This window comes from Numida meleagris, chromosome 3 (assembly GCF_002078875.1).
Source record: "Numida meleagris isolate 19003 breed g44 Domestic line chromosome 3, NumMel1.0, whole genome shotgun sequence".
Lineage (NCBI taxonomy): Eukaryota > Metazoa > Chordata > Aves > Galliformes > Numididae > Numida > Numida meleagris.
The window spans coordinates 48,716,747-48,739,855 of record NC_034411.1 but is presented as its reverse complement, the minus strand read 5'-3'; the positions used below and the strand labels follow the sequence as shown (position 1 = coordinate 48,739,855).

Below are 23,109 nucleotides of genomic sequence, written 5' to 3'. Positions count from 1 at the left end.
GTTAGCTTTTCCTTCCTTAATCTTCCTTGCATCCAAACAAACAGGCTGATCATGGGACAGGCAGAACACATGCACATGAAGCCACTTAGCACATAAACAGTCATACCTATCTCAAAGCAGAATGAGATCTTCATCTGATCAAAAAGATTCATGTTGTGCAACATTTTAAAGAAAAGCTTAAAAAAGAGTTTTGTTTATTTGTTTTTCTACCAACACCCAAGATTCATAAGCTGGGATTTCTTTTACCTGTCTTTAGAAGTCTACTCTCCCTCTACACTAAACAACAGACTACGAAGGGAGCGTAAAGCAATTATAGCATAGATGTCTGTCTCAGGGCAGATGAACCTTACTCACATGTCTCTCATATAGCAGCATGGAAGACCAGTATCCTCCTGTTACGGCAGAAGCTGAAGTTCTCTGTCACTAATTTTGCCCCTGACAGCAGCATACAGCACTACCCTAGTCCAGGAGAACTGGAACCAATGCCCTTCTGATCTTGATAATGTTAACCATTGTACCTTGACAAAGGTTGAGTCAGGATGTAAGACTATGGACAGACTGTCTCAAAGACTGGCTCATACTGACATTGCTCGTACTGCTTAGCCAAAAGAGGCATGCTACAAATCGCAATGAATATCATTTAGTTTTTCCATCTGTTAAGCTGTATTTTAAGACTAAACTTTTTTACTACCAGCTCAAAAGAAACACATCAAAAGTTCTAAAGATGGGCACTACCAGCTGGCTACTTCAACCATCCAACAAACATTAATCTTTGTGCCAAAAAAAAAACACCAAAAAACCACAACAACAACATAGCTGCCTCAGGTTAAACATTTAATTTGGACAGATTTTAATCCATTTGTTCAAGATAGTGAAATAGGGTTTTTTTTTTCCTGTAGAAAATGGCTTTCCACATCCAGACACGAAGAAAAGGAAGTGACTCTAGCTAAGCATCCTTTCTGATCTGCTTCTTAGAACAGAACTGTTTTTGCATTAGCATGCCTTAGTAAAAAAAGAGTTGACCGCATTACCTGTACTGTATCCTTCCCATGCAATTTCATCTTTGAAAGCAAAGATGTGATTGGAAGCACAGGAGAAGATTTCAAGTAGGCATTACAATTTAAAATAAAACTTCCAAGAAGAGCAATGTTCTAACTGACACTGTACTTAATGTATACATTTTAAAACCAGAGACTCTGTATAGCAGTGAAGTATGCACAAGAAACGTATCATCATTATCCCATAGGGCATAGATAAGGAACTAACTCCAATGAATTCAAAATGAAGTCTTTCAGTAGAGCTGCTCCTCAGATGAGTTAGGCCTGCAAAACACCTGCACACAAACCAAATACCTGCAGCAGCTCATTGCCATTCAAGGGACAAAATGATTATAGAAAGAGACCACGTAGCCATAACTAATCACACGCTTTCTGTGAACAGAAACAGAAACCCCTTTAAGTTAGACCTCACTGTCAAGGCACAGAAGTCATGCCATCAGAAAGCACCTGGAAGCACTCTTGTGCACCTTAAAATTTGAAGTTCTTAGCACAGCTTTGTGTGAGTCTGCGCTTAACAGAGAACAGCCAATTCAAAGAACACTGAATTTACAGTGTGATACTGTGTTAAACAATGTAAATCAACCCGGTTGTTTTTAAGTAGCTATTCTTCTTACAAATGTCCAAAGTCTGAGACTTGAGGCCCTTGTAAAGACCAGCCTGGACACAAATACATTCATGAGGAAGATACCTATAATCCTTCCTCCTCGAGATTCTCACAGGCTAGCTTCCATTCCCACCTACAGATTTTTTCAAATGGGAGATATTCCAAGGACACCAGAGAGGAAAATCAAGTCTTCAGACATGAAACTGCACAAACAAGCACGCAGAACCAGGTGGAAGGAAGGGAGTGAGATCAAAGCTAGGCACTCCCTTTCCTTCTGTGGGAAAAAAAGATAAGAAAGGAAGCTCTTCGTTGCTCCTCTCTCATATTTCTGCTGTTTCCAGCTGTAGAAGATTTCAGTTGCCAAGAGCTTTCAGCACCAGCTACATCCTACATCCTAAAGCAGAAGACTTTCATAAGGACTTCTTCTAGATGTAACAAGAGTGTTCATCTAGCTCTCAGGGCACCATATAAGACCACTGGGGCTTGCAAGGTATTTTGGGGTGGCTCAGTTTATTCTTTTGCTTGTTTTTCACACTGTGGCACACAAATGATTTCCTTTGCCAATGAAATGGAACACGAGCAAGGTCTCAGAGTAGCAGATTTGTATCTGGTCTGTCAGAGACCAACATAGGAGATACTCAAAATTGGTCTACATACCACACTTGTGAATGGCTTCCTCATGTCTGTCCTTGCACAGAGCAGAAATAATGACACAGGTGAGAGAACAACAGAACGAAGGAAACTTGGGCTTCCTGCGAGTCACCTCTTGATTCCTAGGTACCACATTAGCAAAAAGTTCTTCCATTGCTAGAGGCATAGGTGCTTACCTACAATGGTTTCTCTGCCACCTTCCTTTCAGTAAAGGTTCATGCGGTCTCTAACTTTTGTGCAGATAGACAGCTGAACTGTAGAGTTATCATCACTGCCAATTTCAAACCAGCGCTCTGTAAGTCAGCATGGCAGAAGTCACATAGACAGGTGCACACACGTGGATTTTCTGCCAAGCTCTTATAGCCTGCCATTTTAGCTTAATAATGGAAGCAAATACACTCAGTGCCCCCAATATAAAATCACCTTCTTTAGTAATAATCCAAATCGATACTGGACAGAGAAACAGCTTTCATGATTTGCATTTAAATGGGTTCAGTAACTTGTTTTTAGCTTGGAAAAAATACTGATGCCCATAAAAGTAATCTACTCCTGCTCAGCTTTTAAGCATCATGCACCACCAGCTCAGGAAACTTTCCACAGTGGAACTGGATCTTCTTAAAACTGGTAATGGACAGCCAGTGTTCAGGTAGCCCAAATATCTCTTTCTTTCCCAAATAAAAAGACTGAGCTTCAGAGGACTTCCCATGAAGCGTGATTATACACACTCTCTCTTTGTCTGATCTACATTACCAGATTCCTTTAAAACTCATGTTCTCCCTTTTTACGCATTCTAAAATATGTTAGCGTGCCACATTAGCCACAAGCTGCAAGCAATGCACATTTCTCTAATATTTTCTCTTATCAATGAACAAGGGAAAAAAAAAACAAGGAAAGAGTCAGCATAATTAAAGTGACAGGTGGATTTTGAAAACTGCTTCAGGCTACAGCTAATAATAGAATACCCTATTTCAAATTAAAAGTTTGGATGCAGAGTCTGGCATGCTTAAATGCTAAAGAAACACTAATGATTCTCCATGAGCTGGTCAGGGAGAATGGAAATGCCAGAATGCGGGAGCAGCATGAGAAGCCTCTCATACAGCAATTGGCCTGAATCCAATTCCCTGGAAAGACCTTTTCCTCCAGCAAAGGGGAGCTGGGCTCCACGCATAAGCAGCAACCAAAGGCAAGCTTTGCTCTAGCAAGCCCATCCTCAGTGTTGCTCAGAACAGGCACTGGCTGGCACAGGGTGATACCAGCCAGCACAGGGGGGATGATGGGCTCCATCTCAGCAGCCCTCTCAGTCATTCCAGTAGCCAGCAAATTTCAGGCTGTTTCCAAAATGAGCACGCACATGGTTACATTTTGCATCTTCCTCAATAAGAACAGCAACCTCACTCCCTCATACACCATTTACTGAACTCCAATATCACAGCAACAGCTTAAGAAGTGTCTGACTCACTACTGATGGAGGGCTTTGACAGCTTGGGTGGTTTTTTTTTATCTGCTGGCCCACAGACAGCATAAAGGAATGGGGGAGGGAGAGCTATTTTCTAATAATAAAGAAAGATGTTGATATACTTCTTAAGTAGCTACATGTGGATACTCTTTGAGGACTTCACTTTCACATTATAGCTGAAAGCGACCGAACAGCTACCATCAGTCTTCCTCAAATTCCTCCAAACACACGGAAGATGGAGCAATCCCCTCAAATCCATCTTTATGGCTTGCAGAAGGACACTGTGCTCATATTCCTTCCATAGGCAGGTAGCTTAGATAAAGCATGAAGGGCCCATTTCTGCACACACGGTGCCCAGCACAGGAGTTAAGACCCTAATAAGTCCTATGAATAGCATGCATTGTTACCTCTACAGAGTAAAATCTGCTGAATATAGAAAGAGTGCAGCAGACATTGCCTGGGCACTGCAACACAGCAGAACACAGCATCCAGGAAGCACTGTATGAAAAGGAAGGAATCTAACTCTCCTATGGAATAGAGTTAAACCATTGTCACTTGCTAAAATTAAGTGTATCCAATACTCCTTTGTTTAAAAAACCCCACTACCTACAGCTGCAAGCAAGAGGTCAGCCATGCCAGGAGAACTCACACATACTCCACCTTAAAACTGCTGAAAATCCTCCATATGATGCCTTTGGCAACTACTGCTGAATAAAGACAAGTCAAGACATAAAATGCTTTGTAACACAAAAATATTCAAAACTGAAATACAAGCACTTGCAATACTATTTTCCAATCCAAAGGGATGAAACAATTATGTATTTAATTAGAAAAATTGGGACATTGGTTTCACCCTGTTTCTGTGCAAGCCAAAACTCATTTCCTGCTGTGGTTTCAGAAGCAGCTCTGGATAACTACTTATGCAAAGACAGTTAGGAAAGCAGAATAATTTCTATGCCACTCCATGTTGCGGCTCTTAACAAATGAACCAGCAAACAAAAATTACATACATAGAAAAATGGGGAACTAATTTTTAAAGACAGTCCAGATTATACATGCAAATAGTGAATATTCATGTGATAAATCCTTAAATACTTCAGATATAGCTAATGGAGAAATAATAGCTCATTGAGTTTCCAGTCAACAAGGAAGATTCAATCTACACAGAGGAACCAGTGAGGGTAAATTAAAGGTGCAGTTTACAATTACTCATCCCTTGGTAAGCACAGCGTGACAGCCTGTGTTACCTACGCGTTCAGCCTGGCAATCTGGCTCAGGTGACGGAGTTGTTTTGAACATTAGGCCAAAGTTTTACATCAAAGCAATTTCACATTGTCCTAGCAGCCAAGGCAATTGCTTTTTTCCATAAAAAAATATTCTGCCCTTCTTATAATGCTTGTTATGCCAGCTTTGGCTCACTGATTGCTCCATCCTACCACACATGAAGTCCATCATGCACCTTGGTGCTCCACTCCCAGCCTCCCTGGAACTACAGGCAAAAGACCAAGCACTGCTTACTCGTGGGCTGGTGCTCCTCCACCTTTTGATAATTATAGCCCTTTGATTGGAGCCCTAAAGCAACTTCAGTCATTTGATGCTTTCCCACAATATCTTCCTCCCTTCCCCCTCAAAACACGCCCCAAGGACAGACAAGTTTCCACAGTTCACTGGGACATAAAGAGCTGCTCGGTTATCTGCCACAAAAAACTACTGGAATAAAACACTGGCAGTCCTAGCAATGGGCATGTGTGAGTGAAGTGCCTAGGCACACACAGTAATCCACGCTGCTTACAAATGCTCTGGGACTAGTGACCCTGCTTAGTCCATCCACCTGCTCAGCATGCAGGTATATTTTACAGACAGGGCTACCTTGTATACAAAAGAAATGTCCAGCTGAACACCAAACTCATTCCTGCACTACAAGGCTACCATCCAGGGTTTGCAGGAGTTTACTATTCACAAGCAAGTTTGTTCGGGCAGAGTAAAGAGCTCCACATTTTGGAAAGAGAAGTTATAGGTAAGGAATAAAAGTGTTTTTCCAATTAAACTAGATGAATGAGGGTAACAACCTCTCAGTCAGATCTCATCAAGAAGTATTTGTGTGACAACAGGCAAGTCACAATGTGACTGTTTCCATCTCTGACGTGGATGAACTGCTTAGTTAGCCCTTAGTTCTGATGCATTGTTCATTAACCTTTGAGCCCTTAAGACAGAACCAAAGTGATGTACATACTTACCTGGGAAATACTACCAGTAAGTGTTGCACTAAAGCTAACCTGTTTTAAAATCTGTCTTGAAGTTACTTGACTGTCCTCAACCACTCAGCCTCGAAGTTACATTAACAGGCTTCTTCCTGTTTAATTGCAAATATTTTTTCTCGAGATGTGTGTTTAATACCGGTAGTTAAATGGATCATTAAGACTGGAAATGCTCATCTCTTAGGAGATGAATAGGTTGGGGTAAGTTTCTGTTTTCAAAGATGCCATTAGCCTGCTGATAGTTTTCTTTAAGACGCAATTAACACAGCAGCAGCCAAGACTGACTTACACTACTAGAAAGAAACTACATACTATCCAATTATTCTTCTCTTACCTACATGAATCTTTGCAGGTCCCTTTGTACACTGGATGTTAGGAAGATGCACGTCAAAAACGAGTCTTCACAAAAAGTAAGTGGAATGACATGCGCGTTCCCATCGGGGTGACACAGCCACTCTGACTGTGGTGAAACAGCTGGGTCTGTACGGACACCTTCAAAACTCTCAGACACTGGTACGCAGGCTAACTTCCACAGTAAAGCCTAATCCAGAACTACAGCTCTCCCCATAAGGCCAAACTTCTGTCACTTGATGCCAATAGCCTTAAGAAACACCCAGAACTGAAGTCTTCCACGCTGCTAGTCAGACTTCCTTAACGCACAGATGGCTTCCCTCATTTTGCCTTGTCTGTGTACTTTTGTCTTTTTGGGGCAAGAAATTCCCCAACAAACTTTTAATGCAACTTTCTTGACATCGATTTTGCAACTGACCAATTGCAAAGCAGAAAAGCAGAAACCCAGAGTTGGAGTCACCATGAAAGACTGGCCAGCGTAGGAAGACAGTCAGACACACTCTTGCTTCATTGCTTTTATGCCTAACACTGCAGCTGTGAAAATCAGAAGGGGAAAAAAAAGCTGCTTTTTCAAGGCACAGAAAGCCAATCTGCATTTCAGAAGTACATCCCTGTTCAGCACTGTGGAAATAATTGCAAGTATAGTTCAGGTTCTGCCTTCTTATAAAGGTTTTTAAAAAGTTGAAAGAATGAGAAAATGGTGATAGTCTGGAATGAAAGCATATGCTGTAACATGGCAGCGAACAGGTCACTTTGAGACTAATGTTGAAGGACCACTACATTCTAACACTAACTGTTTGTACCATAGCTGAAGTACTAAGATTAAACAAGTCTTAAGCTAGGCTCAGCAAGTGGAAAATTGCTTCTATTAAAAAATTCGCCTCATAACATTCCTCTCAGAAGCAAAGAGTGCAGAAAATCAGCTCATAACTGTCCATTACTTAGTTTTTACAACTTGTAACTCAGACATTTGGACCTGGTATTTGCTGTTCCATGAAACACCAGCAGCAATTTATCTTACTGAACATCTGTCAGCCCAGACCACTTCACCCATCAGTGGTAAGATTAGAGCAAGTTGGCAACTGCACAAGTGTCCCCAAAGACACCTGCCCAGACCCTCCGCAAAAGAAGTTACCAAAAACACTGGACAAATTTTCTAGAAGCAATTGGGCACATCATGCCTTCCAAGGTAGATTTAACCGCAAAAATGCCAGCAGCTGTTGAGTGATCATGTTATCTCTCCCTCTAATCTATTCCCACTGTTATTTTAGATTCTCCAATATTGGCATTGCTTTAAACTTTATTCAAACAAGTTCTCCTAAAATACAAAATTCCAGTACCCACTTGTCTCAAAAGCAACCTCTAGAGCAAGAGAAGCAAACTTAAAACAGCCACTGTCAACCTCATTGTTCCTACAATCCCTGACTTCAGGTGTTCCCTCTTCCTCTACACCTACAGCATGAACATTGCTTTGAGTGTTTGAAGCCAATCAAAAAAAAAGAGAAAGATAGAATAGGAAAAGGTGGATCAGAAACCTGCTAAAAAAGTACTTTTTTTAAAAATGAAATCAAATTAGCACTTTTTACTGACTGTCCTACTTGCCAGAAGCAAACCAGCAGAGTTTATGCAAGCAGACATCTACCCACATACCTGGACTAGAAGTACTCAGTAGGGAAAGAAATAACACGGAAAAACATGGAGAAGGCAGGCAGTCTGCCATAGGCTTCTATATTTATTCCACCACCTCTACCTTACCTTTACCTCCCCAGGCCCACTCAGCTTCCCATTTTCTCATGGCCTTGATAAGCCAACAGTTTGATCAAGGGCAGCAGATATCCTTCCACTGCTTACTACAGAGATGTACAGAAGCAAGACCTTGAGGAATGAGGAGTATTTTCTCTCTCCTATTGATAGACGTGCTTGCAGACACTGCAGTGGAGAAATAGGTAGAAAAAAGAGAGAGAAAATCTCCCATCTTCTCCCAGCCCTATCAACAACTGCAGCATTTTCACTTTCTAGGACAAGGGTTCCCAAAAGAGTTCCCAAGCACTCCATTCACTTAAGCACTTAAATTTCAGAGCAGTTCTCAAGGCAGATAGGCCCTTGTGGTATGCATTCTAAGTGGGGAAAATTACCCCACAGCCACGGGCAGTAAAAGCAGGGATGTAGCCAGCAGGTGGAGGTGTGGGCAAGACACAACAAGGAGCAGCAGGTTAGCTGGGATTCACATCATTGCCACTAAATTATGAAAAACAAGTACCATAAGAAATACAAGACCAAATGCCATAACATTCTGAATTTTGAGAACTCCACAACCCATGGTGCCCATAATTCTAGCAATGAAAGTCAATCCTCTGTCACGATGACTGTAGCTCCCTATCATCTTTATCACAATGCCAAATAAAATCAATTGGTGAGAAGATGTGATTATAAGAAAATTTCTTATAATTTTATGATGCCAAAATACCTCTTCACTCCCACAAAAAGAACTGCCTGTAATAACACAGTACTATCAAGTACTCTATTCAGGCATAAGTTTAAAATACAAAAATAAAAGGAAACTCTGTTCATTACTGTTGTGGTTTAACCCAGCTGAAACCAAGACAGCTATGCAGAGAAAATAAAGAATCTTGCACTCTGCAGCTGCAGTGTCATTAGTAAGCATAGAGAAAGAACTGACAACCAGTCATGGAAAGGCTTAGACTCCACTTAGCCTTCTTGAGAACTAACACTGGTATTTTACTGTTTTCATAAGTGAACTGTCAAAACAACCTCAACTTACTAAAAAAAAAATCCGTAACATGCTGGTTAAGAAATTGTTGTCTAATTCGTGCATCTGTAAAGAAGTCTAAAGGAATCACTAATGTGTGAAATTGCTAAATGAAGAAGAGGCATTGATCACAAACTACACTGAGCAGGGTAAGAGGGAAGCATTCAGCACTTTCTAACCATACCCATGACACGGATCTGATCTAGCAAAACATTCATTAAAAATCAAGAGCTGTCTCCAAAGCAAATGCCTTGTGTTCTTGATTTAAAAATAGGACATGCTAAGTCTATGCATCATTGTCACTTCTGTTAAACAAAACACTCCAAAGCAGATAGGGAAGACACGTCATGTTTTTTATCCTCATGCACTTTCACACAAGGCAGAAATAGTTTGGTATTAGCAAATACACGTTGTACTCCAAATCACTTTTACACAGCCACCCTGGAGCAGTGCAGTAAGTTAAGCCATCAAGAGCCTTCTAAATGGTGGCACTTTGAGGATTATGCCAGTGGAATGATTTTCCACACAGGTATCACAGGATATCCCTCTCACTGCCTTATCCACAGTAGCACACCTGTATTCACCTCAGAGTAATGGAAGCCCAATTGACTTCTTCCCTGCAGTTTGTGCATAATTCTGCATATGGGAAGAAAGCAATAGGGAGAAGTCAGCTAAGCCCATATTGTGCTGCTGCACCACACAGAGGGTAATGGTGAACCAGAGAAGCTGAAGAGAGGACTTCTCATCTAGGAAAAAAAGTGTTTGTAAGAGCAAGCTGTGCTACACGGAAGCAAAGTATGAATGGCCCTTGAGATCCACAGCTGGACAACACTGGAGGAGCATGCAAAGCATTTTCTACAGTTTTCTACAAGGTTACCACACCTCATCCTTGCATTTTTGCACAAATAAGGCTTTACTTGGAAACCGCACACAGTGTTTGGAACTGCTCTTCTAGCCTACATAAAGATCTGTCTCCCTTTCAGAAGGGAATAAAGTTCATACAGAAGTAGCTGAAGTTCCTAAGCATCGACCTCGCGCTTCAAAGAAGCCCTGAGATTGACCAGCAGCTTTCTCCTTCAGTCAAGACCTGCTCTCCTAGCAGGATGCCTGGCAACCTAGGACCATGCTAGGTCAAATTTGACAGACTGACTGCTTTCTTTTAAGAGAGAAGGTGAAAACGACCCAAGGAACAGAGTTCAAGAAAACATTTCAACCAAACAGGGTCAACAGCAGGTCTTTCGTGCTCTGAGGATTTAGGTTAAGGCAGTGCAATTAAGGTTTGCCTCTTGGGACACTTCAAGGATTAATTACTCCATCAGAACGCTGGAGAGAACACAGGGAAAGAGCATGTGAGATAAAGAGGCCTCTAAATGGTCCTCCTCACCTGAGCTTCAGCAGTCCTGCCCAATTCACGTTAGTCCCCCGTCCTCATTTTCTTTATGCTGAGAAGCTGTGTACAAAGTGCCTTCTACCACAAAAGTCATACTGCATGGGTGTATTGGGTATTTGACACAACCCTTTCAGGTCCCTTCCAAGACATTCTGTGATTCTGTAATTCCATGATTTTTGTCTAACCAGAGAATTAAAGCATTATTGGTTGGAATAACAGTTTTCCAGTGCCAACATTTCTTCAGTCCAAAGTATTAGGTCACATCAGATTTGACAAGGGAAACAAGAAACCTGTCTTCTGTGGGGGAAAACTGTTTTATCCAGTGGCATCAAAACAAGTACACTCACACTCTGAAGAATCCAGAAGCAACTTCTTGTTGCAGAAATTTGGATAGTAAGAAATCTGGATAGATTTCCATCCTCTCTAGCAAATCATTCCTTCAAGTGGTGGTGTAGCAGTATACCGTGCACTGTGATGACTGGTCTGCCTCCTCCCAGATACCAGTTTTGAGCAGTAGGCAAACCAGGGACTTGCAGTTGATGTATTTTGGCTCTAGTCCACCACTGTCAAGAGACATCAGCAGGAGTTCTAACACGCTCCAGAGCTGGCACTCCTCTTCCCCAGGGGCCAGAGACAACAGTTAACTCCCTGGGCAAGTCCCCAGACTGCCAATGATAGAGCATCGCCTAAGGATTTTTTAAAATGAATTTGCTAAACCGCTTCAGATCCAGGGAGTGGAGAAATCTGCTGTGACCATTCCACCAAGGACAACAGTCCCCTGGAGAAGGAAGCAAAGACTGTGTGAGGCCATAGTGTCATTCCATTGTTCCTTCCAATTGTCAGCTCCCCAAAATGCATTTTGGTGCACATCCCTGCCTTCTTCTGCTTGCTATATGCAAGGTGAGAGCTAAAAATGTAGTAATTACATAAATGCTTTAAGTGAAATCTGACAGGAACTTAAAAGAAACAAACAGGAAGATGTGTTCAGAGACCAAATGAAAAGGGGGGCAAAGGAGAGAGGTCATTTAGGTGTTTTTCTTTTATGCAAGTAGTCCTAGAAGAGTCCACTGGAGGCAACCCGAGATAAGGCAGCCATTAGATTACAAAGTGCAGGAGGACCTTGCTTTCTCATTTAAGTATATTTGTTGATCAGAATTACTTCAAGGTGCCATAGAAAATCTTCACAGTATGAGTTTGCTCTTGATAAACAAATAGCAGTTGGATACCTACAAGCAAGTCAACTCCTAGTCCATTCAGCTCAGTGTTCTAACTAGGACTGCAGTGACAGCTTCAGTAAGAGCTGTTTCTGGCAGCCGGTGAGCAACTTCCCACCAGCAATTCCCCATATTAGCTTCTGCACTCAAAGAGGATTCAGTATGAGTTCAATATGAGAGTTTTCAATATGAAGAGGAGGAATTCAACCACAATCCAAATTCAGTAAGTTCTGTCAGTTTTCTTGTAAAGAAGACTAAACAGCTTTGCATCAGTGCACCTGAAACCAAAATAGGCAGTTTCACAAAAAGTCTAAAAAAGCTTGATTACCTACCAGCAGCACTGTAAAACAAAGAAGCCTCAAGAATTTACTCCATTTATTCTTTTCTGACATAAAGCGCAATACGTGCTTCGGGTATTATCTTTCAAAATGAAAAGCAATGAATTGCAAAAGTTCAAGGCATCCTTTGTGTTTAAAGTATGAGGGCTACTCTGAAAGCAATGCCTTCTGTTTTACTATGTTGGCCCATGGTGTAAGAGGTGGATGTTGGTGGTATGGCAGTGGAGACTGAATCTTCCCACCTATATTCCATTACATTTTGAGGCTGAGTGACAGATGGCAGCAGAGGGGCAGTCTGACAAAATGGCATCTGACAAAATGGCATCTGACAAAATGGCATCTGACAAAATGGCATCTGACAAAATGGCATCTGACAAAATGGCATCTGACATGAAGAGCATGTGAAGCAAAGGTGTGTCACTAAATTGCTCCTCACAGAAAAATTGGCATCTATTGACATTCATCAATGCTTGCTGAATGCTTCTGGAGGCCAAACAGCAGATGTGAGCACAGAGGCAGTGGGTGGAGCATTTCAGCAGTAGTGACAGTGGGTCACCTCCACTGGTGCAGATGATCACAAGCAAGATATGCAGGCTCCTGTTCATCACTGGTCAAAATGCACAGCTCCTGGTGGTGATTGTGTTGAAAAAAATGTTTTCTAGCTGAGAATTTGCTCTGTCAAATAGCATTACTGTGCTCTTTGTATCTCATAGTTTCCAGGAGGAATTACCTTTGGAGCAACCAATATAAATGTATCAGATTGTTACATATCAGTCACCTAAGCAGAACAAATCATTTGTGCTACACTAGAGTTAATTTATATATCTACTTCAAAGAAGATACCATTCAAGTGCTAAAATCAGTTAGGATCTTGAGCAGTCAACATCATGTATTTCCCACGTATTGCTAAATTAATTCCATAAAATATTAGTCAGTACACTTTTCCTGAAGTCTACAGACTTCTGTTGTAAGGTAACAAGTGACCTACAGCAGAGTCACTGCCTCAATACTTCTGTCTCTCTGCTGTGACCATCACTTGACCCTGATGACATTCAGCATAAGGACAGATGATAAAATGCATTTACAATCCATTTAAACTTCATCCCAGAGTGAGAGTCCAGGCAAGACCATCCCAAGCAAGCACAGGTCTTTTGTCTCTGTCTTTTTGTAATTCATGAAAGAAGTGAGAGAAAGCCTAATTCTTTACAGGTGTAAAAGGCATACTTAATCCCACAAAATAATTTGAAAGAAACATCATATAACTGAGTTGCTCCATTAAAAAATTATATCAAATGCAAAGAGCTTATTTGCAAATGAGAAAGCAGGCTCTGTGACCTAGGAGATCCTTCCCAATTCTATCTTCTAGAAAGCAATCCTATTAAGACAGTGCGATATGAGGATTTTCATTAGGCATTCATCGTGCCGTCACTTGCATTTGTGATGTCCAACACACAGGCATGACGTGTGTGATCCCCTTGCTAGCATCACACTCAGAACCATTCTCCATCCAAAAGATGTATCACTCAGTGCACAAACCAACCACTTAGACGCTTGCTATTATGCCTCTTTAAATTAATGCTGTCTTTGTGCTAGATTTGCTCCACATGCAGAACCATATTACACTGAATTAATTAAGCTATCAACATAATAATAATTAAAGCTCTATAGTACACATATTTTTTTCTCTAGGTTCAGATTGACAAGATCTGTACTACTGATTAACATCTCATGTATTAAAAAGATGCAAGATGCCTTCCAGGTCTGCGATCAGTGCGTTCCCCAAAAACCGTTTAAGATATTGTGTTGAACTGGTTCCTAGAATAGATACCATGCTCCTTAGGGGGAAAAGAGGTAACAGCTCTGCTGTTCAAATGCGAGCCTCAGAATTAAACACTTATCACTTCAAAGACGATTTGATTTGTTTCAGTGTGCACCTCTGCCCAAACGGGTCTTCATTCCAAGAAGATCTTTAACATGCTAAATTTGATCTACCTTTGAAATGCAGTCATATTGCCGCTGCATGGACTGCATCCAATTAAGATTTTTGTCCTCGCCTTCTCCAAAGTTATTAACTTCTGGAAATCTTGACTTGGATAATTCCACGTGTCACAATGCTTTATGACAGGCCGCCAAAAGCTGCAGTGACACAGATGGATGGCCATGTGTAACCTACTCAATTTGTGCTGTCAAAGAGAAGTTTCTGGAGTTAGATGGAGGGAAAGAAAATTAAAAGGGAAGGGAAAAAATGAGAACTAGGACTTCTTCAGGCAAGATGCAAGGCTGCTGGAAGAATGGATTGATACTGCTGCTGCTTTATCACCTGTGGCGACACGAGACGAGGTGACCATAACTCAGACTGAAGTAGGCTAGAGGTGGACAGCATGTTTTGTCATGAGCATTTTCTGCACTCTGAGAGAACTGTTTCACAAAGATTACATATGGTAGCATGCACTACAAAAATGCACAAAACTGGTTGGATCCGGTGCCAAGCACCGTGCCTTTTCAAGTGGATGGACATATCCTAATCTATCAGGAGTTCAGACACTGCAAAGCATGGACCACTGGGGAATTAGTTAAGTCATATGACAACCCCAACTACCACACTACTTGTGAAATTAAGTTCTATTTCAAGTAGAACATCTTTTAACGTAGTTACGACACCGACTTAGAAGCATTCACTATGCCTTTTAACAGGAGGCAGATGCTCCGTGAAATGCATATTTTCCTCATTTAAACAGGGCTATTTTTGTTTCAGGCACTTGGTTCTGTAGCACAGCTCAGGTCAGCTAATGCAAAGCCCTGAGAATAACAGGAGAGACACTATTCTGCCCTGCTGGACCACAGGGGTACAACTCTGTCCAGTGTCCTGCAAACAAAGCTCAATGTAGCCAGCTCCTAGCTACCTGGGGAATAAAGCATCCGTGTCATAGTTTAATTGTGCTGCAAGCACAGGCACATCCATGCTAGACTCAAGTCCAAAAGCAACACAGGTTGAGTTTGTGTGACAAACTTGAGCAGGAGAAAAGGGTAGGACAACAATTCTCCTCTTTCTGCTTCAGTTGCTTGTTCAGTGCATGAGTTGTAGAAGTTTACAGCTGTTTTTGTTGTGTTTATTTTAATCCACATTTAATCCATTTTCTCTTCACTCACTCATCATCCTGGATAATCAAGAACTGACTACGTAAAGTGATTTGCCTAAAGGCAGAAGAGTCTTTGTAGCCACAACGGTTGGAAGATACTTTTTATAAGAAGCACAATTATGAAAGGTGATGTAAGCAATCAGTTATTTCTTTGCTTCATCATAAAGCAATCACACCCACACCTCCAGCAAAGAGACCAGTTCAATCTTGAATGAAGAGGGAAAGAACAAGATTTGATATGGAATAGCTGACAGAAGCTGAAGATTTGTGTTGTAAAGCTTCTAAATTAGCAACCACAAATGTTGCTGCTACTTAAAGAATGAACCATGACATTCAGACTATACAAAGTTCAAGTTGTCTGAAAAAAATAATTTTCCTGGACTCCTTGAGATGTAATGTTAGATTTTGCATTTTAAAAGGATGAAGGCAGCTGAATGGTGGTACTTTTCCTACTAGATTAGGGTCTTCAGAACCTAAGAATAGACCTTAAGCAGCACTCTTGGTGACGAAAGGCTCAGGCCTCGCTGCCAGCAAGTGGCTGGTACCTTAACAGGTACTTAATTCCACCCTCTCTGAAGGCAGCATGCATTTTACAAAGCTGCTTTACAGCTTCGAGCATGTTATAAGCCATTTGGGGCTTCCTATTTTCCACTCTTGGGACTCTTCAAATACCTCTCCCTAACTGCTAAACTTGAGAAGTTTCTGCTATGACAGTGTTGCCGCGTTCTTTGCAGGTCTCTGATAATAGCAACCTTTGCCCTGCTCTGGCTGCTGAGCACGGTCTCTGTCCTCAAGACTCTTCCATGGTTCATGCCATGGAGACCTGACACCAGTAATAAGCATCCAAAAGAAATAACTAGAAATTTAAGCAATGCGATGAATCTCTAAACACTTTACTCCAATGCATCTAAACTGTCATACTCATTTTCCTAAAGAAAGGAATCTTTCATTACACTTGTTCCTTGAAAAGAAGCCTGCCGGTAACAAGTCTTCTTTTCTCTAATTCTCAGTCTCTTTCCACTTGTGATCCCTTTGGAAGTGAGTTCACACACAGTTACCATTTGCAAGGCCTTTGTCCAAGTCAGAGGAAGTCTATTCAAAGAGCCAGTCAGCAAGTTAGTGACTGGAGTGTTTCATTCGGTAGATTTCCTTACAAACACCTCTGTAAGAAACGAGTCATAAATTTCAAACATTACCTCACAGTAGCCCGAGGAATAAGTAGCACCCAATCATACCATCACATCCACACAAATAAACAGCAGCCTCAGTAGCATGCTGAGCACGCTGTTTTGGAAATACTGGTGTGCCTTTTTAGAGGATAAAAAGAAAGTATTTGTCCCTTATACTCTGCATTCTTCCAAACCCAGAGCAAATGAGACCACCAGCAACTCTGGTGACTGCCTCAGCTGCACAGGACTGTGCAGGGCCACTGGCTGCTAGGAACAGGCTGCAGAAGGCAGTCCATGCCACACAGAAGGTTGGTAGCCCATATGGAGACAGTCCTAAGCATCTTGGAGAGAAACAGCTGCAACAGAGCCCATCGGGTCACAAAATGCCTGTATGGATGTAAACACACAGGAATTGATACCCTGGACAGCATCTCACTGTTCTGCATAAGCAGCACTGCTCTTGGAAGACCATCAATACTCAGTCTGTAACTTGATTCAGTATTGAAAAAGTATTTTGGGAATAGTCAAGGCAGCTAATTTGTTCAAAGGTAAGGTTAAATGTCTAGAGTCCATCTTGCAAAAATCCATCCTTTCCAGAAAGCCTGACAAGAGGCAGAGTGCATGCCTTTCCTGCAACCCTTCCTTAACATTGACAGCTCACCATCAGCTTTACCACTGCAGCCAAAAGATGTGTGTGGCAGGAAAGGAAAGGGAGCGCCAGGGAGTTCTCACTTTTGTGATTCACCCCTCCAGCCTAAATAAGGGCCTTCCTCTTGTTTTCTCCCATCTAGTACCAGTTTAAAGTCAAGCATGTACAGACTGGCAGACTCGACACTACACTGGGGACAAGCTGCTTCTGTGAGCATATCCCAGCAGCTCCATGAAGAAGATGGACAGAGAGCCCAGAGGAAGGAACATCAGTCATAGAATCATAGAATCAGCTAGGTTGGAAAAGACCTACAAGATCACCTAGTCCAACCATCCACCTACCACCAATAACCCCACTAAACCATGTCTCCCAACGCTATATCTAAACGTTTCTTGAACACCTCCAGGGACGGTGACGCAACCACCTCCCTGGGCAGCCCGTTCCAGCGCCTGACCACTCTTTCAGAAAAGTAGTATTTCCTAATGTCCAGCCTAAATCTCCCCTGGCGCAACTTGAAGCCATTCCCCCTCGTCCTGTCACTAGTTACAAGAGAGAAGAGGCTGACCCCCAGCTCACTACAACCTCCCTTCAGGTAGTTATAGAGAGCAATAAGGTCCCCCCTAAGCCTCCTCTTCTCCAGACTGAACAATCCCAGCTCCCTCAGCCGCTCCTCATAAGGCCTGTGCTCCAGACCCCTCACCAGCTTCATCGCCCTCCTCTGAACATGCTCCAGGGCCTCAATGTCTTTCTTGCAGTGAGGGGCCCAAAACTGGACACAGTACTCGAGGTGGGGCCTCACTAGGGCTGAGTACAGAGGGAGAATGACTTCCCTACTCCTGCTGGCAACACTATTTCTGATACAAGCCAGGATGCCATTGGCCTTCTTGGCCACCTGGGCACACTGCTGGCTCATGCTCAGCCGAGCGTCGACTAATACCCCTAGGTCCGTTTCCTCCATACAACTTTCCAGCCACTCTGCCCCAAGCCTGTAGCGTTGCCTGGGGTTGTTGCGGTCGAAGTGCAGGACCCGGCACTTGGTCTTGTTGAACCTCATCCTGTTGGCTTCAGCCCAGAGATCCAGCCTGTCCAGATCTCTCTGTAGGGCCTCTCTACCCTCAGGCAGATCAACACTTCCTGCCAGCTTGGTGTCATCTGCAAACTTACTGAGGGTGCTCTCAATGCCCTCATCCAGGTCATCAATAAAGATATTGAAGAGGTCATCAATAGAGATCATCAATAGAGATCATCAAAAAAGATATTGAAGAGCCCATGCAGGATTGGGTTAAATGGCTCCCTTTTCTCCCACTCCCACCAATACCTTTTTATTTTTAAATAATGGCTGCAGTGATTGGCCCTGCCAACATGAAATCCCTCACCCAGTTGAGGGCTTTAAGCCATTCACATCCTTGCAGCACCCACGTATCAGGGAGTGGAAAAGAATCCTATGCAACGACAATCCCTGGCACAGCTCTGTGCTCTGAAATAAAGTGCTTAAGGGGCTTTTGAGGGCAGCCTTCCCAGTTGTCGTTTCTTCTTGAATTTTTAAACAGAGAATTCCATAAGTGCATGCTGCCCTGGAATGGAAAGGGTGTAAATTGGAACATAATTCCCTGTTACTTCCAGATTAAGATTATAGCCTACACTAAGCACTGGTAGCCATACATGATTAGACTACTCTAATAAAACAATTGATTATCCAATACACTCAGCAGCAGCTCATATTAAAAGGAATGTTTACCTTCAACTTCTAGCATCCAAAATCTAAGGGCTCATTTGATTTGTACATCTCTACATTAAAAAATACTTAGCAACAAACCATAGGTCAGCAAAACCTTTCTTCATTGTTTATTAATGTCGTATAAAATCTATATGTCCTCCGTGCTCTTATTCCATCAGCATTCTGCCATCTACAGCAAATGCTGTACTCATGGGTAGACAGTGCCACTGGGCATAGTGATGTACTTGAAAATCTGAATGGTTTCTGGGGACAAATCTATTTGCTTTTATTCTATATTTAAAGTCATACAAGCTTGGTTGGTGCACACAAGGTAGATCCTACATCAGGAAAACTAGGCTGTCATCACTTACGTGCTGACATACAAGTTGCAAATCATTACGGAATGAATGGCAATTGTGAAAGTTGTTCTGTGCAGCATTATTTAGCAATTCTTAACCAATGAGTTTAGCCAAAAACACAAAGCATCTGGAGAAACTATTTTTAGAAACAAGATGCCTAGTAAAGATTGACACTGAAGTCAGTTCAAGCCCTGTGATTAAAGCACTGCACTTTTAATGCACTAATTTGAGACTGCATCCTCATCACATAAACCAAAACGAATGGGCTACAATTTAAAAAAAAAATAAAAAATGACAGTAGCTCCAAGAGCAAACGGCCAGACTGATATCCACCTGAAGCATTTATCCTTAGTATGCTAGGCTGGCAGGCGCTAGTGCCCAATGAATCCTACTGCAGAGACTCTGGTCCCACTGAAGTTTACTGCCACGGTAACCCTTCACCACTCAGATTGGTCCCTACCCCCCAGAATCTGCTTCATGTAGAAGCAGCCTTACCTATGGCTGGTATTTGGATCTGTGGCCACCATCAAAAATCACCTCAAAGAGCTCCTTCTAAACAACATTCCACAAGCTCCATTACCCAATTTGGCATCTAATTTTAAAAATTATACCAGTTAAAACCAAGATTCATTTGAAAAAGCACATAAACAAACCTATCTCCTTAATTGCCAACTAAACTTTGTCACCCAGCCAAGACATGCTCACAAAGCATATAGCTGATGTAATTTGCAAGTACTTCGGAGACTGTGAATACATGTCCAGATTTGAGTAAAGGGAGTCTTTCAGTAAGTGTCTATTTACCAATAAATCTTGGCATAATTCAGCAGAAAATATTATTTAAATGGCAAACAGTGGGTTGGCACTACGTTTATTCAGTCCCACAAACAGACACTTGGGTCCCCTGCAGACTTGCAGTGTGCTGCCCTGCAGGTACCCTCTGCTTTCTTATTTCTGTTCTTCCCAGCAATGGAGCACATCACTCCTGAGAAACACAGCTCCCGACCAGGATAGAGACGAAATACCGACACTCGTTAGCTGTCCCAGGATTAGCAATTTTATGGCTATTTCTGACACTCTTGAAGATTTGAGGTTATTTCAGAACTGAAGTGCCATCACAGCAAGGAAGTCGTGGCAGATCCTTCACAGAAGGTGCGATTCCCACACTGCCTTCCAATTTGCAGATAGACAGTTATCAACTCCACATAGGCGATAAGGTTTCAGCATGAGAGTTACATCTGTAAGCCTAGAAGTAAATCAGGCAGATTCCAACAATGCGTCTTCCATTAAGTTGCCTTTATTCACTCTATTCATCACACATCTTCAGCTTTATTTTGACAGCATATTAACTGCTTGACCTTTTCATACTGCCATCATTGCTGACACAGGTCAGAGTTCCAACGTGACAGCAAAGAACAGAAGACCTACACATTTTGCCCTCAGTCTTCAAAGCTATAAACATTTTCACCTGTTGTGTCAAACCATTTTTCCCCACATAAAAGACACAATAGAAAGGGAATTATAAAAATAATAAAATTAATTTTAAGCAATCACATATGGTTTCCACCTTATTGGGGAGCCCTCCTATTTCAGTTGGAGGTAACACTGACAGCAAGGAAGAACTCAAAGATGTACTCCTCAGGTTTTTGTACGCAACAAGTCGGTTATTTTAACGCTGTAAAGAGCAGCAATAGCTCCTCCAGACCTTGGCTTAGTCCAGCATGACACCCTTTTTTGTGAAGAACTAAACCCACGTGTGAAAAGCACGCAGCACACTGCCCAAACAGGCTTTGTGTTTTGAGCAATGTGAGTCAAACCAGAGGCAAGAGATGCAGCAAGCCAGCTACTGACCACATCATCACATGCAGACACTAATTCACCAGCTGCAAACAGATGTAAGTACTTCTGACCTCAAAGAAGTCCTCACGGCCTACAGGTTGCACGGCTGCAAAGGCAATTCACACCAAGACGACAAATAACAGCTGCTCATTTTTAACCAGTTTCCATTTATATCTTTCCTTCTCTTGGTTCACGGATGCAAATAGTTAAGAAGGTTTAACTTGTCACTTTTTTGATGCACGTTTTTGATGAAGGCAAGTGCTTCTGACAAATTTGCTGATAAACTGGTTTGGAGATGAAAGGGAGCTTCTTTGTATGACGTACATGCTGGCTATCAAGGCTCAGTCACTTCCACACCTCAGGGCTGCCAGGCTCTCCCCTGCCTCACCCAGGCTCACCTCGAGCCCAGAGGCAAGATGCCTGCCCTGGGGATGTGAGCTGCGAAGCTCACATTGAGCTGCAACAAATCTCACTCTGTCGCTAAGGAAGGTCAATTAGACCCTACTGGTGGGAAAGGCATGAGCGAGTCTCAGCTCAGAATGAACGTTCTGAGCCTCAATAATAGTAAGCACTGGGGTCCGAGAGCAGGGGGGGGGAAACAGCATGCCTTGGGGAGTAGGGCTACATTTCCAGTGAAGCTTTGACAAAGCTCCTTTACTTACAACGGTTATTACGCCTCTGAATAATCTTGAAAGCCCTCCCGTGCATACACCCTCTACAGAAGAACACTCAAAGACAGCGTGGACGTTCACGACTTAAATACGACGAGTACGGCCACATCGGCGCTCGCAGTCCTCCCGCTCACGACCTTCCTTCCTTCCTTCCTTCCCTCTGCTCACCGAAGCCCACCGGCAGCGCCCGCCACTGCTGAGGGCGAGGACAGGGCAGGGCACCGAGCGCCGCCGGCCGCCCCCGCACGACCCCTTCCTCCCCGCTCCCCCCACCGCCGCAGCCGCCCCCGGGGCACCCTTCTGCGGGACGGGGCTCCGCGCCGAGGACGCCGCCCGGAGGCGGCGGCGGGAGGTCCCGGTGCCCGCGGCGGGCGGGGGCTCTGCGGCATCCGCGCCGAGCAACCCGCGCCGCGTCCCCGCACCTGGCAGCCGTAGAGCTGCCCCAGCTGCTCCACGATCCACTCCTCCAGCACCAGCCGCTTCCGCAGCTCCTTCCGATCGTATTTCACCGTCACTTTGCCCTGTTGGTGACGCCGCTGCTGGACCTGCACCGCCGCCGCCGACACCGCGTCCTCCCGCCCCGAGCCTCCGCCGCCGCGGGGGCTCTGGAAGAAGACGCGGCCCCCGCCGCCGCCGCCGCCCGCCGCCGCCGCCTCACTGGCCCCGGTCGCCACCGACATGCTACGCTCCGCCGCTCCGAGCCGCAAGGCGCCCGCCGCTACCGCCGATCCGCCGCTGCTGCGTCTGGCTGGCTCCCCCGCACCTGCCGTTTAAAGGCTGGCATGGCACGGCGGCTCGGCCGGCCCCGCCGCGGGGAGGGATGTGCCAGCGCGGGGCGGGGACAGCAGCGCCGCGAAGCGGCCGCACGGGCGGGGTGGAAGCGGCACGGTCCGCCCCCCCGGCTGCCGGGTTGCCCGCTGCTGGCCCCGGAGTGGGGGCCGTGGGCTTTCGGGGGTTTTGTTCCGAGGAAATGTTTGTGCTGCCCCGCCGTGCGCACTGCGGTTGTCGGTATCGCCTATCCGCACGCGATCGTTTTCTGCTCTTCAGAGCATGGGGGCTCGGGGGAGCTCGGGGGGGCGGGGGGAGGGTTGAATGATTTCAGGGCAGTGAACCCAAATAGAAAGCAAATATTGCGAGCTCTCAGCAGTTCCTGTAACAATTAGCCATCGGAAGATGGCTGGCGTTCTAAAAGCCACCATTTAGCATCAGTGTGAAGGCACCATTCAGCAGCAGTGTTTTATTTAGCGTGGCAGCTCCGAGTATCTGAGGAGGCACGGAGTGAAGCCACGATGGCCCATGACGCGCTGAAAGACACCTGTGCGCATATTTCGCAAGCTTACAAGTGAGCAGCTGACCTAAGGCAGGCTCTGCTTAGGGGCCCCAGGCCAGACCCGACAGCAAACAGCTGCAACAAGGGACAGGAGCCAGCTCCCCGCCCATGCAGATATGGGATTGAAAGCATCCAGTGCCTTGCCACT

General features: G+C 43.9%; 1 protein-coding gene across 1 annotated transcript in view; it reads right to left on the bottom strand.

The window, feature by feature from the left end:
• PPP1R14C (protein phosphatase 1 regulatory inhibitor subunit 14C) overlaps positions 1 to 22,411 on the bottom strand; it is a 52,176-nt gene extending 29,765 nt beyond the window's left edge. The window contains exon 1 of the mRNA XM_021391766.1: positions 22,054 to 22,411. Within this exon, the coding sequence (XP_021247441.1) occupies positions 22,054 to 22,311 (258 nt within the window). The 5' untranslated portion in view covers positions 22,312 to 22,411. The remainder of the gene's footprint in view (positions 1 to 22,053) is intronic.